Source organism: Camelus dromedarius, chromosome 10 (genome assembly GCF_036321535.1).
Source record: "Camelus dromedarius isolate mCamDro1 chromosome 10, mCamDro1.pat, whole genome shotgun sequence".
Taxonomy (NCBI): domain Eukaryota; kingdom Metazoa; phylum Chordata; class Mammalia; order Artiodactyla; family Camelidae; genus Camelus; species Camelus dromedarius.
In genome coordinates, this window is record NC_087445.1 from 58,484,237 (window position 1) to 58,501,792 (window position 17,556).

The window sequence follows — 17,556 nt, forward strand, 5'->3', positions numbered from 1 at the left end:
GCAAAATGAGCAATCATAACCACGACAACAAGGTGAAAAATAGCGAAGGAAAATCAGCATTGCCCGCAGAGTCTACTTTGAAGTATAAATCCAGTAAAAGATCACTGGAGTAAAATTCGAAGGAGACTGAGAATTTACCTGCACTTGCTCCCAAACTCTAAAAGGAGTAGTGTAAGGTGAATAAATAAGGTTCTCAGAATTGACTGAGGCCCTTCAACTTTAGAAGAACAAAATTTTGGAAATATAGCAGCCAGACTATAAAGACACTTGATATTCCCATAGAAATTCCATGCCATCTCAGACACCTATAATGTAGTTATTTGGCTGGTGAAAAAAAAAAAAAAGTTTTTTTTCCCTCAAGCTTAGAAATAAGCACAATTGTGCTGAGAAACTAGAAAGACATTGTAAAGCAATATTTTTTGGTGTCAAAGTGTACCAAAAATTACATTTACATACAGAAGGCAAAATGCACATATATTTGTTAACAGGCAAAAATATTACCAAATGCTGCTTACTTCATGTTTTCAACAATCACCTAACAATCCTAGATGAATAATACTTTTTTAGCTTTTATTATTTAATGATATTTCCTTATCTAATAATTTATCATTTAATGATATTATTTAATGATATGGATATCTGCTTTCAATATATAATAACCATTTATGATAAGAAAAGATTTTAAGGCACTGTGATTATAATTATTGGCTATCATGATACAACTTCCATTTAAGAATACAATTTTTCAGGCCTAATCTGGTCCAAGTCTGGACCTTCGTTTATTTCTGCTATTAAAGGCTGTGTTACAAAAAGGGAAGCTCTGTAGTTTTCAAGTGTCCAGGTGACCAGTTTTAAATATGGAGGAAAAACTCACTTTTGTCCAATATGACCTTGATACTTAACAAAATAAGATAAAAATGTGCCACAGACTTGATTGGTAGAGGCAGGGAAATCTCAAACAGTAAAAGCTAACTGGGAAATCATAAGTTCACTGAAATTTAAGAGGATTGGGTGTTAGGCATCAAAATGAGGACTTCTCACCGTGATGCTTGGTTAGAACGAAGACTTGGTGTCTGAAAATTGGAGTGGCATTTCTGGCTCTGCATCTGCAGCAAATCTGAGTCTCAGACTCCTTTTATAGAAAAATGGGCTGAATAATATCAGTTACGTCCAGCCAGAGGGCTATGGGGAAGCTTAAATGAGTTACTGTACAATAAGTGTGGAAGTACCCATAATCTGTAAAGAATTATACCAATGTATTCTTATCATTAAAAGTAGTTAACAATAGCATTGCTGTTTTATACTATAAACACATACTGTACTTGGCTTATCACTAATTCAAAGAAAGGTCTAAATTGACATGAAAAAAAAATCTTCATCATCAAAAAACAGAGCTCCATGTGGGATCTACCTCTGATATGGTTCTATTAAACATTTTGGAACCATTAATTTGGTAGTTGTTTCTTTTCTAGGATTTTTAAAAATTTATAAATTCTCAATTCCATATACCCAGCTTAGACATTTTTACACTTTCCTTTGTAGCTTGCTTCACTGGCAGTCACCTGAAAGACCATGACTTGCTCCCCTTTGCTCTCTGAGCAGCCCCGGGAATTGATACAGAGGAGAGAATCTCTGTCCATTGTAGGCTTTGTTCTGCAGAAACCCCCTAATCCTCTGTTTACCACAACAAGAGTCTATTGCCATAGAAATGATAGCTGAGATCCCAGATTCAACATCACTGACTTCACAGCAGGGCCTTGTAAAAGGAGAAGCCACGCTAACAGGGAGGAGCGTCATTTATCAGCATCATAGGCAGTGTGTTGCCTTGAAAGGAAGGGTAATTGTCAATGTTTGAATAAAAATGCATGGATGAGCTATGTTGTTGGGTGTGCTGTAGTTCATTTTCTGTGTAGTACTGCCTGACTGAAAGTAATCTTTTGAAATTTAATGTCATTTAATAGTTTGCTTTTCAAAGGTCAGACTTTTCCCTTGATTGCATTTGTTTCTTATTGAAATAAGAAACAAGCAGATTCTAATTAATCTTGTACAGCTGATGTTTATGTGGTCAAAGATTCCCTTTTTCATGATGTGTTGTTTCTGTTTGTGTTTGTGTGTTTTGTCTTGTTTCTATTAATAGAAGAGAGTGAACCTGAACAAGATACTAAAGGTATTTTTTTTCTTTCTGCACTGCTTCCTTTTAAATGTATGTTTCTATTCAACTGTTTATTTCTCTGACCTTATAAACAACTCCAAGTGCCATGACTTCGTAAGGACATAGCAAACGCCGTATGGGGAGTGTTAATTCAGCATTTAACAGTGTCATTAGATGGCCTGCTTTATTATATGATTACTGAGCATTTGCTTTTATTAAGAAAAGACTTAAACTTTGTATCCCAAACTCTGAAAATGCAAACTAAAGGAAATGACATAAATCAGCACGAGACTATCACTCTCACACAGATTGGAATAGAAAGTTCCTTTGACCAAAAGCCTTAGGGGCTGGGGGGGTGGGAGTGGAGGGTACAATCTTTGGAGACATGTAAAAATATCAAGGTGCCAGGTTTTATTGTCATTACTTTAAGTAGACAAGCATTATGCAACTGCTCCAAACCAAACCAAATCAATCAAACTGTCCTAACCTAACTTTTGTATATTTTGGATGAAATTCACAAGTTCTCATATAACACAGTTTGGCTCTAGGCATAAACCCTAGGCTGGTATTCTTTGAAAGAGCACCTCCTCATCTTAGTATTTTGAAAAATTTCTTAGTATTTCTAAATATCAGGCTGCTTATAACTAAATTTAGATAAAATCACTTCACCTGCTCCTGTGTAATTTTTCTCCTTTTTTAGTTTTGGCTTTCTTTGTTTTCAATTTACTCCTATCAGTCACTGCTGGTTTGAATCAGGTAACCCCAAAAAATCTCTTTAAGGGAAGCTAGAAAATAAGAAAGAAAGCAAAGAACAAAAGAAAATAAAATCCATGCAAGCTCATTGTGTCCTTTGGAATAATTGCTCAGAAATAGAATTTATAAGGGGCTTAAGTATTCCTCTGGCTCTATTCCCTTACCAAGAAAAGAGAGGTAATTCATCTCAAGCCAAGCTGCCTATTAATTTCAGGATTTAATTTGGGTCCCCCGTCTGTTAGGCTTTCCATTACACGACCAGTGCCATTTCAGAGTGAATAATGGCTCCATCTCCTGATTACAAATTCAGATTACCCCTTAAAATGACAACCAATAATAGAACTTATTCTGTATCTGAAAGAGCTTTGAAAAATGGAACAAGAGAGACAGGCAGGGTAGGGTGGGAAGGGAAGGGGAAGGAGGGAAGGAGGGAAGTAGGGAAGGAAAGAGGGAGAGAGAAAGAGAAAGGAAGAAAAGAAAGAAAGAAAGAAAGAAAGAAAGAAAGAAAGAAAGAAAGAAAGAAAGAAAGAAAGAAAGAAAGAAAGAAAGAAAGAAAGAAAGAAAGAAAGAAAGAAAGAAAGAAAGAGAGAAAGAAAGAGAGAAAGAAAGAGAGAAAGAAAGAGAGAAAGAAAGAAAGAAAGAAGAAAGAAAGAAAGAAAGAAAGAAAGAAAGAAAAGAAAAGAAAGAAAGAAACAAACAGAACGAAAGAACAAAGAAAAGGGGAGAGAGAAAGATACCAAGACAATATGGTTATGTTATAAAGGACTTTGGAATCACTGGCTGCATAAGCCCAGTTTTGAATATAGGGATTCTCAACCTGCAGTTAGTACTGTAAGTCTATCCAGGAGAAATTAAAGCCCCAACCTCAGGAACAGACCCCACGAGAGAAAAACCCAAGGATAAATAGATTGCCAGTGTCTATTTCCTATGTTGCAGATGAACAATAATGTGCTTTCCCGCAGGAAAGCAAGTGGGAAAGAGCTCACAGTAAATTGGAGAGTTACGGATAAGATGATCTATAGGAAGAAGAGTTGCCTAATTTTTTTCTTTAAAAATTCACATCAAAACAGTAGTAAGCATGCTCCAAACTGCTAAGGAATGAAATGCTGCTTCTATCAAACAGCTTGTTTATGTAGCAAAAATACTTTTATGTTGTCTTTCATGCAAATAAAAGGCAAAATAGGGATATTCAAAGGACATTTTATTTGATATGAAACATATCATATTACTTTTAAAACTGATGACTTAGAATGTATTTTGTTTGTGGCTACCACTGAAACCATGGAGTTTATTATTGAACTTCATCTAAGTTTATTATGACAGGTGTATTATTATCCATGGAGCAGTCTGGAATTTATTTTTAATGGCAACTGGTGTTATTGTTTTTAAGGTTTGATAAATGTGGTGAAATTTCTTTCACCACCCCTTCACCTTTTTCCTTAGACCTGGCAACAAATACAGATGGGTATAAAAATACTCATTTTATTGCTGATAAAGCTGGATCAAAAAATAAAGCTAAGAATTAGGCTCACAAAACTTCTGATTCCTCCCCACTCTTCAACTTTTCACCTGAAGTTGTAAGATGGACAAGCCCTGACCTGGGGAACTTACCTACTGCACATTAACGCCATACCCTTTTTATTTGCTGGGTAGCTGGGAGAATGATGGCTCAGAGAGGACTGAGATACTTATCATGTATGCAAGTCCCTTTCCCCAGTCTCACCAATCAGAGGAGTCACTCACTTCATTCATTCATTTATTCAGCAAATATCTATTGAGTGCCTACCATGTAGCATGCCAGGTTCTGGATCAATCAGTCTATCAATCAATCAATCAATCAATCAATCATTTGTCTGTGTATCTATCAATTAGCCTGTGTTAATGAGCAAAGCAAGCTCTTCCCTTATGAAACTTACACTCCAAGAGAAGAGACAGCCAAACAAACAAACAACAAACAAATCAGCAGTTATAACATGATGACAAGGGCTATGAAGAGACAAAAACAAGCGTGAAGAGGAAGGGTCAAGAAAGCATCATTAGGAGACGTTTGAGTCAAAACTCAAAAGACATCTGCAACTTTTTTTGAGGCAGGGAAATTGGGAGAAAAGGTAGACTATCTTTCAACACTGAACAGAGGCAAGTTTCTAATTTATCTTTTGGCAAGAATGTGGGAGTGCAGGAGAAACCAGCTTCCCTTTACTTCTCGGCCTTTTTTTTTTTTTTTTTTTTTTTTTCCTCTTAACCCACCAGACTTAACAATGAAACCCACAGACAACCAAGGATGTATGCGCCCCTTTGGAGGAGACCAGCAGTTTGTCGGCACAGTCCTACATTCACACCATCTACAGTGCTAACAGTGCTTCTTTCTGTACCCTTCTGTGTTCCACTGGACCTCCTGGAGGGTTCTGATGTGGGACAAAGCAGCACATTAATTAAATTAACTCCAAGGCTATGCTGACCTCCAGAATGATGATGGATTCTATCTTATTTACCATCTCACCATCTCACATAATGCTTAGCTGTGTTGTGCAATATGGACCATCAGAGGTTTTGCAGTGAGCCCAAACGATATTCCAAATAATGTAATGCCAGCCAAGAGGGAAAAAAAAATGCCACCAATTACAAAATAAAATAAAACCAAATAAAATAAACCCTCCCTTATTACTAAATTTCCAGGAAGACTTTAAAGTCACCAAATGAAAACTCTTGCCTTTGTAAATTACAGCAGAAAAAAAAAATCTAGATTTCATTCTTTTCCAGTTTCTTCTTCTCATTTTCAGCCAGAAGGCTCTCATTCAGGTTTAAGAGTACACTGAGTCGTGTTATCTCCAGCAGCTGCTGTCTACATGTTTCCAGCATTCATGGGATTGACATAATCCCCACTCCCAATATTTCAAGGATCCTGCTTTTTTCCCCCAGATTCTCAGAGGCAACGGGATCCATAAAATGGATCACTGCAGTAGTCTCACTCCCCAAAAATTTCAGTCACACAAGTATAGCCCAGCCCCTATGAATTATTTCAGCCAAATAATGAACATGGACTCAATTATGTTTTGTAATCTAGGTCTTCATAATTGTGGCCAGAAAATGTCAGAAAGGAAGAGAGTACCTGGGTGTACCCTTGCTCAGATGCTAGTCACTCTGTGTTAGAGGTCAAGGGTCCACATCCTGTGAATTTAGACTGAGTGGGGAGAACCCTCCTATCAGGTGGTCAGACAGAGTACCATGTTTGTCACGCTGGAGGAAATGTGCATGGCCTCCTGGCTGCCCTGTCTTTTTGAGAAATTTAGACTTTTCAGTGGGGGCAGCCTCTGTCATCGAGTCCTGCTTGATGCTTCCTTCAGACCCACCCAGCACATTCACAACTTGTTATTTTCCATTTCACCTCGGAGCCTTGTTTTTCTGGAATTTCAACAGAGGTGTAGCCTTCACCCCCTATTTTAAGCAGGCATTTTTAGCCATGGCCTCATCAGGATTGACTCCATAATTTGTGAGCCTGGTGCAAATAACAGTACAATTCAAAAATCACTAATAATTTCAAGACACAGGCAGTAGAAAATGAAACCAAGCACAGGGCCCTCTAAGCATGGTGACCTGTGGGACTACACAGGTCACTTCCTCTTAGAACCGACCACCATAATGACTAGTACTCCCTCCTGATATGGAATTTTTTCAGTCTGGAAATATTGCCTGCTAGGGAAAGTTGTCCCTAAGTCCCACACTTCGGTTCAACTTGGAACCACCCGCACCCCACAGAGTTCCAATCTGAAACTGTTGTGGATTTTTCTGAAGCTCTTAGCAATGACACCTCTGCCAAATATTTCCCCTCAGAACCTTACTTTTCTTCAGGAACTAGGTTTTCTGGTAACTTATGCTATTTCAAAGGCAGAAGAAGTATGAGTTCCATTACATGTTTTTCTGGAGTTGTGGGGTAGGTTCTACTGCATTAAAAAAAAATTCTAATGTTAAAATTTTTCAATTTTATAGAGAAGTAGATACGGTAATATAGTAAACCTCCCTGTTCCTATTACCCAACAGCAACAATGATCAGTAGTCTACCATTTTTGTTTTATCCATCCCAGTGCTATTGTGTTGCTGCTGGTTTATTTTAAAGCAAACTGACGTGGAGGGAGGGTATATAGCTCAGTGGCAGAGTGCCTGCCTAGCATGCACGAGGTCCTGGTTCAATCCCCAGTACCTCCATTAAAATAAACAAACAGATAAACAAACAAACAAAGAAAGAAACAAACCTAATTACCCACCCCCAATTTTCTTAAGTATATTTCAACATTTTTTAAAATTTTAAAGCAAACCCCGGACATGAATCCAACCAATCCACATGCACTTTGATGTAAGGACTTTTAGCACAATCACATTACCATTTTTATGACCTAGCCCATCCCCAGTTAGCACAAATTTCTTACTACCATTTACTATCAGGACTTTGCAACTCCATAAATTTCACAATTTTTGAAAAGACTAAGCATCAAAGCATTGTGTACATTGGAATTTCATAGTCTATTATTATGTTCTGTGCTTTGGTTCTGGAAAACAGAAGGCAAGAGCAAAAAAAGTATTATATCTGCAGTAAATGGGCAATTAAAAGGATTCCATAATGGTCTAAAGAATACTGGATTTGAATTTAGAGGACTTAAGTTCCAGTTTCTCACCCATCAGTTTTATGACTTTGGAGAAGCAACTTAAATGAATGGGGATTTGGTTTCTACATCTACTTAATAAAAGCAGAAATCTAGTTGATCTCCGAAGGCTCTTCCAACGTTAGTGATTCTGTGAATCTGCATATCCCTCAATTTGTTGTACACCCTGAACCTCAGATCCACTCTTTAATTAAAGTTTAAATTGTTTCCTCTTATCTAGTTGGTGGGGATTCAGCCTCAGAAAGGAACATAAACCACTCATTCTCCTGCCCACCTTTGCCTAAAATAGTCCTTTTCTTTTGTGGACCCTCAAGTTCATCTCACTCTCTGAAGAGCTGGGCACATTTTGTCTGTCCTCCCACTATGACAGGTGAAGCTGTAAAGCATTAATTAATTCTTTCATTAATTCAGTTAAATATTATTACTTTCGTAGGCAGTCTTCTAGGGACTGAACAAAACAGGCAAGGTTTTTGGTTGCCGAGAACTCATGATCTAGTAGGGAGAGACAGACAATAGACAAATAAAAGATAAATAGTTTTGGATAGCGGTGAGGTCTGGAAAGAAAACAAAATAGGGTGATGAAAACGTGAATGGGGGGAAGGTTAGACTTTATGTTGGTGGGTCAAGGAGGGCCTTTCTGAGATAATGTCACTTAAACAGAGACTTGGATGGTACAAGGAAACTGCCCTGTGAAGATCTGAGGGATGCACCCTCCAGGTCAAGGGATGGCATGGGCAAGCTCGTAACTTGGGAACAAGCTTGGGGTATCCTGGGGTAGTGAGAAGCATAGGGTCAAGTATAAATGGCTTAGAAGCCGGGGCATAGCATTTGCTATTATCCTTAAGACAGAGGGAACATGAGGGATCTTTCACAGGAGACCACGATCTGATTTGCATTTCTAAAACACCAATCCGGCTAGGAGAGTCACTCACCACTTCTGTTTTCCTAACAGTTTTTGCCAGAATCCTGCGGGCTCCCGAATCCCACAATGTCACCTTTGGCTCCTTTGTGACCCTGCGCTGTACAGCAACAGGCATCCCTGTCCCCACCATCACCTGGATTGAAAACGGAAATGCTGTGAGTGCCATCTGTATGGGGACTTGTCGGGGGAAGACCCACTGGTGGTGAATTTCAGGACAGACCACATATTAGTAGAGTTTGACCTTGATCTCTGTCATTGGTCCCACCTGTACCTCCATTTTCCAAAGCTTTACAATATTTTCATCCTAGAAGTTTCACTGCCTTGGAAATTGAACTCCACAGGTTTACTTCTCTCCTTGTGTCATGGGGAATAGTAGAAAATCAAATTCATTCTTTATGCTTTGGTGCAAAAGGAAAGTGGTAACAATTCCTTCCCACACAAAACTCATCCGTTTAAGAATTAATTCACTACTGGAGCCTACTTTGATGAAAAGTGATCCAGAATTAGATCCCGTGTCTGTTAGTGCAACGTTCTTCTTTTATTTCTAATACTCATAATAATAATTAACCTATAGTAAGTGAGTGCTATGACCAGCACCTGTTCTAAGCATTCTACACAAAAGTATTCATTTATTCATTCTACAAATATTACTGAACATTATCTGGGTGTTAGGCATTATTCTAGACATTGTGGATACAGGTGTAAACAAAACAGATAAAGTTTCCCACCCTCGAATTGCTTACATTATAATGGGGATAAACAAACAATAAAATGAACAAACAGTAGAATCTACATTCTATGGGGATAGTATCAAATGCCAGGGAGAAAAATAAAGCAGGAAAATGAGACAAAAAGTACAACCTTAGAAGAAAGATTCTGTTTTCAATAGAGTGGTCAGGGAAGCCTTATCTAGATGAAGATGTTTGAGCAAAGATCTGAAGAAGGCTGAGGGAGGAGGCTATGTAGATAACTAAGGAAAGATAATTAGGCAAAGGCTCTGAGATAAGGGCGCACCCGGTATGTCAGAGGAACAGCCAGTAGGTCAGTGTGGCTAGAGATGAGTGAGGAAAGAGAAAAGAGGTAAGGAGTGTGTACAGGCGTGAATCCTATAGGTTTATGTAGGTCATTGAAACAATTTGGCTTTATTTGAATGAAATGGGATGCCATTGTAGGTCTGTTTCTGTTCTCTGTTTTCCTGCTGATTTTCTTTCATTGTGTTTTGTTTCTTTGTGTGCCTAGTTATCTCTGACTATGGCTGTTCATTGTTTTGAAGAAAAAAAGAGTCAAGGATTGGTTTGAGATCTAGATGAAGGTATTTCTCTCCAAAGAGAATTTTTGTTTGTTTCTGCTAGGGACCAGGGCCTACTACTAATCTTGGATGGCCTTAAACTAAGCTCAAGATTTGAAGCCCCGTGGACTTCCCAGATCATTACAACATGGTCTTCAATTCCTCATGTGGGGCACTTCATTTGAAGTTCACACAAATATCTCCCTGATATCCAATTTTATGAGATGTTAGTTCATTGTATCTCTTATTAGACTCCTCACTTTCATGGAAACTGAGTTTTAATTTCTGTCTCCTCATTCCTCAAGGCCATCCAAGGGAAAGTTAAACTTCTCAGGGTTAGAAAATTGTCTTAGAGTAAATAGAAGCTTCTAAGTTTGTTATATCTGTTAAAAATATTCTTTCAGAATTTTGTTTTCAGTGTGAGTTGCTCTGAATAACATAGCTTACCCATATCCTAAGCAGGAATCCATCATGGTTTATTGTCGTAATTTTATTTTATAGACTTGTCTATGTTTGGTTTGCACTCTGCACTCAGTTTCTAGTTTCTGACACTATTTATGAGGTTAAGAGTGCTTATTTTTTATCTTAATTTAATAGGTTTTTTTTTTTTAAATCTAAATGTATTTTAAAGTCATATGCCTTATCAGTTATTTCAACTTTTTGATGAACATGTAGTTTTCCACTTTAAATTGCAAAGCTTCCCTTATGGTGAATCATTCTTTCATTCTTTGAATATTTTACTTTTTTTTTTTTTTTTTGAATGGTATTGTTTTAATTTGCTGTAATTTTATTTAGGATTATTGCATTTGTTTTAAAAAATGGGAATGGTCTATTTTTTATGAGCTATTTTGATCAAGGTTTTGTTAACAATATTATACCAGCCCTACAAAATCAATTGGCAAGTTTACGTATTTCCTTTTGATACAGAACTGGAGGTGAGGAGCTTCAGGTGAAAATCTCTCTTAAACTCAGGGACATTTTCCTCTATTATATCTTTAATTATTGCTTCTCTCTTCTCTATGTTCTCTCTACTTAGACTTCTATTAAATGAATTTCTTTTAAAACTACAATCTTTCCAACATTTATGCTCTGCATATTTTTGTAGATGGACAAACAGAGTCCTACTTAATCTGTCAAATTTTCTCAGGTTCTAACACCCATCATCAGTGTCCACCATAAGAACCCACTAAAAAAAATCTCATTCACAAATTCTAGGTTATGGACAGATGCCGCAGCCTAGTGTTATATGCATACGTAATAGTCACAATATTCTTCAACTGCTTTACTGACTCTCTCAAAGTTTTTTCCCACTTATAGCCCTGTTCTCTGAACTCTGGAATTTTCTATGACTCGCTAGAGAAAATTTATTCATTCTCCTCTCAGTAAACTTTTAGGCTCCAGCTACTTTGTTGATACTAATTTTTCTATCACTGCAGTCACATTGCTTTGTATCTTCCAGAAATTGTTGAAAAATCCTTGCCCTTTGATTATTATACCCATCCATCTTTCTATGGATTTATTTTTCCTAATTTTAAATTAGGATAAACACTAATTTAATAAGGATAAACACTGTTTATCTTTGGGGAGTTCAGTTAGAAAAAGGAGAGTCAAACTTGTGGGCTACAACTATTACTGTAACTCAGGTGTTGAACAAGCATGACTTGCGTGTAATCCAGCCTCATTTAATACTTTCTCTGCCCTCTTAAGTTTATTCAGCAGGGAAGGTTCTTTTTCCACCATGGAGGTCTACCCCAAGCAGGCTCTGTGATTTTTCTGGTTACTTTTAGGTGATTTTAAATCACTAACATCATCCCAAATTAGTAATTTTAAGTGTCTAAGCCTAAGTAATACCCAAAGCCTCCAGCTGCATTCACAGATGAGATCTTTCCCTTCCTCCCTTCTCAGGACTATTGCAGGCGAGCTACCTGCTACCTGCCTTCCACAAAAGTCTTGTGGCTGGCTTCTTATCTCATACTCAACATTCCTGACCCATCTCCTAGCTGTTACTTATGACTCCTCCAAGTTTGGGGTGGGAGGAAGAGAGGAGCGGTAACTGGAGTGGAAAAATTCTAACTTAACTGGCACTCTTCTAAGTTGACTTTACACCCCTGTGTCTGACAAGTATTTAAAACTATTTCCATTATGGATACATTCGTGGTTCTTCAGAAATCAGGGAATATTCAAGATGACATCAGTGACACTTTTCCCTCAGGACAGCCCTCAGTTTGTGAGTTGATAGTAAGTTTCTTTATTGGGGTCCCATCAATCTTCCAAAAAGTCCTTTTGGGAGGATTTAAAATAACTCCAAATCAGATCCTCTATAAAACCTCTGTATCTACAAACTCTTGGATCTAGACCATCGAACAAAGCTCCTCTCTCCACTCCTTCCATTGGAGCCGCTAGGCAGCCTGACTGTGCTTTTTAGGTTTCATAGGTGGGAACGGATACTTGTCTGCTGTGTCAACAAACTGCAGATATGTCAGGGTCTCCATGACACCCTCAAGTTTGGTGATTCGCTAGGACTCAAGGAACTTAGAATATCTGTTGCACTCATGGTTACAGGTCATTACAGTGAAAAGGATACAGACAAAACTCCGTTAAGGATAATCAGTTCTCCTTTTTCAGTGACATTTCATGGAGAGTACTTAATTCTCCCAGCAATGATGTGTGACACGATGTACAAACATTGAACCAAGGAAGCTCACCTAAGCCTTGGTGTCAGAGTTTGTACTTTGGTCAGTTACATAGGCGTGAGAGGCTCACATGACTGACCTTAGCTAGTCTCCAGCCCTTCCAAAGGTCAAACAGATACAGCATAGCCTAGAGTCCCTGGTGAACAAAAAATGGTTAACATAAACTCTCTGGCATGGCCCAAGGTCTCAGGTTTTCAAAGACACTCTTATTAGGCAGGATATTCCAAAGGATACAAGGTTATCTCTCGGAGCAAAGTCAAAGGCCAGTCCTTTCTTTCAAATGCACAGGGTTTGAACTCAAGCCAAGTTCAAGTCCACTGAATTTAACCCTAAACTACAGAGCAGGGAACATATACCAACTCTCCATGTGGTCCTACTGAAGACCTTCTTTCATGCCTTAAGAAGATGAAGTAGAGGTTCAAACCAGTCTTTGGGTGGGGTGAGGCTGGCTCTCAATAAATGTAAGCAACTCAAACCTTGATTAGCCATCGAGACGGTTCTCAGTTATTTTCATTTTCCATGTCTTCCAGGATAATCTCTCTCCAACTTTTTGGTATCTTGGCTATAGTTTCCCATATATTATCCTAATACCATATATTAACAGTAGCATTTTAAAGTCACAGAAGTGTTCCAAATGAAGAGGGGAAAAAAAAAAAAAGGAAAAAAAGGAGAGGAAAGGAAGAGAGGAGGACTGGGACACTAGACATGGGGAAAGGAAGACGGGGAGGAGAGAGAAGTGTGTGGAAACCAGAGTGTTCCTGTGTGAAATTTTGGTGGATGTTGTAAACCAAGCAAAAGATGCCAAATCCTAAGTTTACCCCAATTAACGAAGACTATCACCTTGCACTAGCATCCTCTAAGGCTAACAATTCACTGATTACTTTTCTTTTCAGTGCTGTTTTTGCTGAAAGGCTTTTTCCCTTTCTGATACTCGAACAAAACCACTTTTTCCCTCCAAAGTTTGTTATTAAAATGGATTCATCTTATCTTATTGTCTACCATCCATCTCTTCAAAAAAGGTGCATAAACAAGTGAATGTCACTTTAGAGGCTTGTGACTTGAGGTATGGTGGAATGAGAATTAGGCGGGGAGTCAGAAGACCTAAGTCTTAAACGCTCTTCTTCAGCTAATGTAATTTTAAGGGGAGGTCCCTTTACCACTCAGACATTGATTTTTCCCATGTCTACAATGACAGAGATGCCAGGTGGCTGGAGGAAATGCTTCCCGTTGTGACCTCCGGGCTAAAGTTCTTTAATGTTGTTAAGTTACAGTGAAGTAACTCATAGTCCCTGTTTTTCTTGATCTCTCTAATTAAATTTCCAGCTCTTCTGTAAAGCTGCAGAAGTGGTCTTAAGTCCCTCAAGGTAGTGTGAACATATGCCCTAAGAAAACTGGGGAGACTGATGATCTGACTGTAATAATTTGTCTTACTCTGTGGAAACAGTAATGAAGAAATTGGAAAGACATATGTTTGTTAAAAATTCAGTGTTTTCTAGAAACAGACTCACAGACTTTGTAAGCAAACTCACAGTTACCAGGGGGAGAGGGGGTGGGAAGGGATAAACTGGGAGTTTGAGATTTGCAGATACTAACTACTATATAAAAAATAGATAAACAACAAGTTTCTACTGTACAGCACGGGGAGCTATATTCATTATCTTGTAGTAACCTATGATGAAAAAGAATATGAAAAGGAATTTATGCATGTATATGTATGACTGAAAGATTATTTTGCACACCAAAAATTGATACATTGTAATCTGACTATACTTCAATTTTTAAAAATAAAATAAAATTTACTTTAAAGAGGAAAAAACATTCAGTATTTTCAAAAGACTCCTATGAGTGTAGGGCTGAAAAACATGTGATTATTCTCTACTAGAGGTGAGAAGTAATTAAAAAAGCCAGATGGTTTGAGTTAGTTTTGGTATTACTGAGACTCCAACTTAATCGTTCAAGATGTGATTCGCAAAAAGCAGAAAGCAAAATAGATTCTTGGCCTCAGATTCTAAAACAGGAATAAAATAAACTAATAGTGACCTTCTTCCAGGAAGAATGCATACCAAAATCAGCAGTTCTCCCGGTCAGAGACAGTGTTGCCATCACAGCCATGTTTGGTTCTTGGTGCCACTAGCCAAGTCCAGGTAGAAGCCGAGATGACTTTGCCCGTGCTGACGCACATCACAGGACATGAAGGCAATTTCAGGCATTTGATGGTGTACAAGTAACCAACCAGAAAAGTCTGTGGAGGAGAGCAGGGAAGAGCCCACAGCCCTGATACCACTTTGGGTGGGCAGGGTGAAGACAAAGGCAGACCCGGGAGCTATCTGGTACAGAATAAAACAGGATTTGAACTGTGGCTTTTCACTAATTGCAAACCAGTGAATTAACTTCACTAACCCACCACCAAGTATAATGAGTACCTTAAAAGATGTGAATCCTCCTTTTCTCCCCCTCCACGAATGTACCAATGAACTAAAACCCTGAACTATTAGAGCCCAAGAACAAGACAAAGGCAAGTAACACTGTGCCCCAAAGCAATGAAGTCTTGCTTTCTTCCTACAGAAATGTCATTCATTTTTCATGAAAATGTATAGTCTTAGGTGAATGCACAGTGAGCAGTAATATTCTCTTTGTTTTACAACATTGCAAATAGTAGTTTGGTGTGGAGAGAGCAGAGATTACTTTTCTAAAAGAAAATGTCCTAGTATTTTAATAACCGGGTTTATTTAAAGTCATACTGAGATCTCTATTGTTTGGGCATTCAAATAAAAAAATGTAGAAAATTTGCACATCCCTCTTGCTTTGTCCAATCAACGTAGTTCCTAAAATATTTTTAAAAGGTGAATCATTTTAATTTATTAGAAGAATGTCATAAAATAAATAGCCAAATCATCTGTGTTGAAGATTGAGTTTTTGAATTTTCCTTGAAAGGAGGCTCACCTATATTTTATACACATTTTTAAGAGGCGGCATTTTGGGTTCAAAGTAAATGAGCTTTGGAATCACCTTATCTTACTCTCTGGGTAAACCAAAATAATTACATATATCAAGTGGAAGGTATTATGTGGAATATTTCAGCAGCCAGATTGAAAGAGGTCAATATTCATGGCTACGTTGATGAGAAAAACCATGGGAAATTTTCTCAGTCTATTGTCCCTTTTTCTATGATGCACAGACAGACATCATCACCACGCCCTTAACACATGGACACTATCAAGCCACATCCTGAAGTCCCACGAGCTGTTCCTAGGCAGCTGGGACTATCTGCAAGACTAGGTCATTGAAGTCAGAATACCGTTCAGAGGTCTTCCTTATACTGAGATCAAATCATGGTGGAGTTAACGAGATTATCCCCAACTGGGTGTAGATTCTCTCAAAACAGCATTATTAATGTGTTAATGATACGGAAAAAAAATATATTCCACTTCCTGTAGTGCCTCCTTGAGAAGGCTTTTGCATACATTATCCCAGGTGTGAACTAATACAACTACTTAACAGACCTTCCGGTTCGACGACCTCGTACGAGGTCAATGTCTCAGAAAGGGAGCACCACACAGAGCAGAGAGCTGTTTATCCAGCTCATTCGGGTCAGTGTGCCGGCGTGACTTGGAGAAATAGTATATTTCCTGTAAAAACCAGAAAGAATCACCTCAATGAAGTCCTCGGCGTCGCCTCAGCATACTTTGGTCAAAGCTCCCAGGAATAATCTGAACTCATCCTTTCGAGTTTTTCAACCCAAGAGGCAGAAAGATCAACATGGAGGGCAACGGGGTGTGTTTAATTTTAGGTCACCAAAAATACTAAATTGTCGGTCGGGATGCTCCGTGAAGAAAGAAAAACAAATTCGAACTATGACTAACAAGGCCTGCTGTGTGTGAGTCACACAACGAATCAGGCGAGGCCTCTGGAAACAGGAGGAAATGCACTTAGGAACCACATCATCGTCAAGCAATGAGCCTCGGAGCTTGCTGGTCTCCTCGCCCGGACCACGTCAGCACTTGGATGACGTCCAGGAGAAGGGAGGTCAGGCAGCTGAAAACTCACTTCTCTTTCCTCCCAAGAATGTTCTCGGTGACCTTGAGGAGGGACGGTCTGAGGTGTGAACATGAAAATAGTGTGAGTTTAGTCAGCATTGGGGGATGACTCTTTCCTGAGCCGCCTCCTAGTACAACTGTCCAGTTGACTTACCTCCTTGTCGAAGCAGGGAATGAATTTTGCAAAGGAGGAAGGTAACTGTTGTGCGGATTTCATGTACATCAACAGGAAAGGGATCATATTTACAAACAAAATATCCTGATAGCATAACGCATATTGACTGACAGAAATTTCAGGACTTTAGCTTTGTTCTCGTTGGGGATTTGTATTCAAATTCAAGGAGAGTTCAAAACTGTGTTTTAAATGGTTCAGTCCTTTTGATCTAACTTGATACTCACATCCATAAGAACTTGTACCTCTGATAAATATGATAATGATGAATTCAGTGAGAATTCCCAACTGAGTGTTAAGATATTTTTCTCTCTGCCTATTTTTCTCTTTCCCTCTTATCTGGGGAATCTGGGGGAAATGTCACAATACTTGATCTGACCTGGGAAGTTTTCCCAGTTCAGGTAAATCGATGCTCCCATAAACCAGTTTTTCTCATAAGGGTGGAGACAAGGAGCACAGGTAAAGAATAAAAAGACAAAGAAGCTAATTAATTGGACAAACTCACAGCCTAATTGCTCTAGAGAGTTACTGGTTCCAGAGCCAGCCCATGCCCTGGCAGCAGACGGAAGGAAAGCTGGTCTCACCTCAGGGCTTCCCTCTTTCTGGCTGGTCCAACCGTGAAACCCTCCCTCATGTGAAACAGTAAGACAACTGGCTCCAAGTTTCTCACTCCCAGCCTCATTGTCTCCTACCAGACAGAAAGCTCTCTTTCAAGGCCACCATGGTCCCCACCCCGACTCCTCCAAGATCAGGCCAAGGTAAACCATTAGCTGATTGGTTGTCAGTCCATTCACACTCACCTCCAACTAGCATCTTCCTCTCATACGAGCAGTGATAGTTAATTAAAGAATAATTATTGAAAAGATGGACTAGTGCTCAAG

At 38.7% G+C, this 17,556-nt stretch overlaps 1 protein-coding gene across 1 annotated transcript in view; it reads left to right on the forward strand.

Annotated features, from left to right (window-relative positions):
- Positions 1-17,556, forward strand: part of MUSK (muscle associated receptor tyrosine kinase) — an 87,676-nt gene that overhangs the window by 39,752 nt on the left and 30,368 nt on the right. Inside the window, exon 6 of the mRNA XM_064490389.1 lies at positions 8,516-8,640. Within this exon, the coding sequence (XP_064346459.1) occupies positions 8,516-8,640 (125 nt within the window). The remainder of the gene's footprint in view (positions 1-8,515; positions 8,641-17,556) is intronic.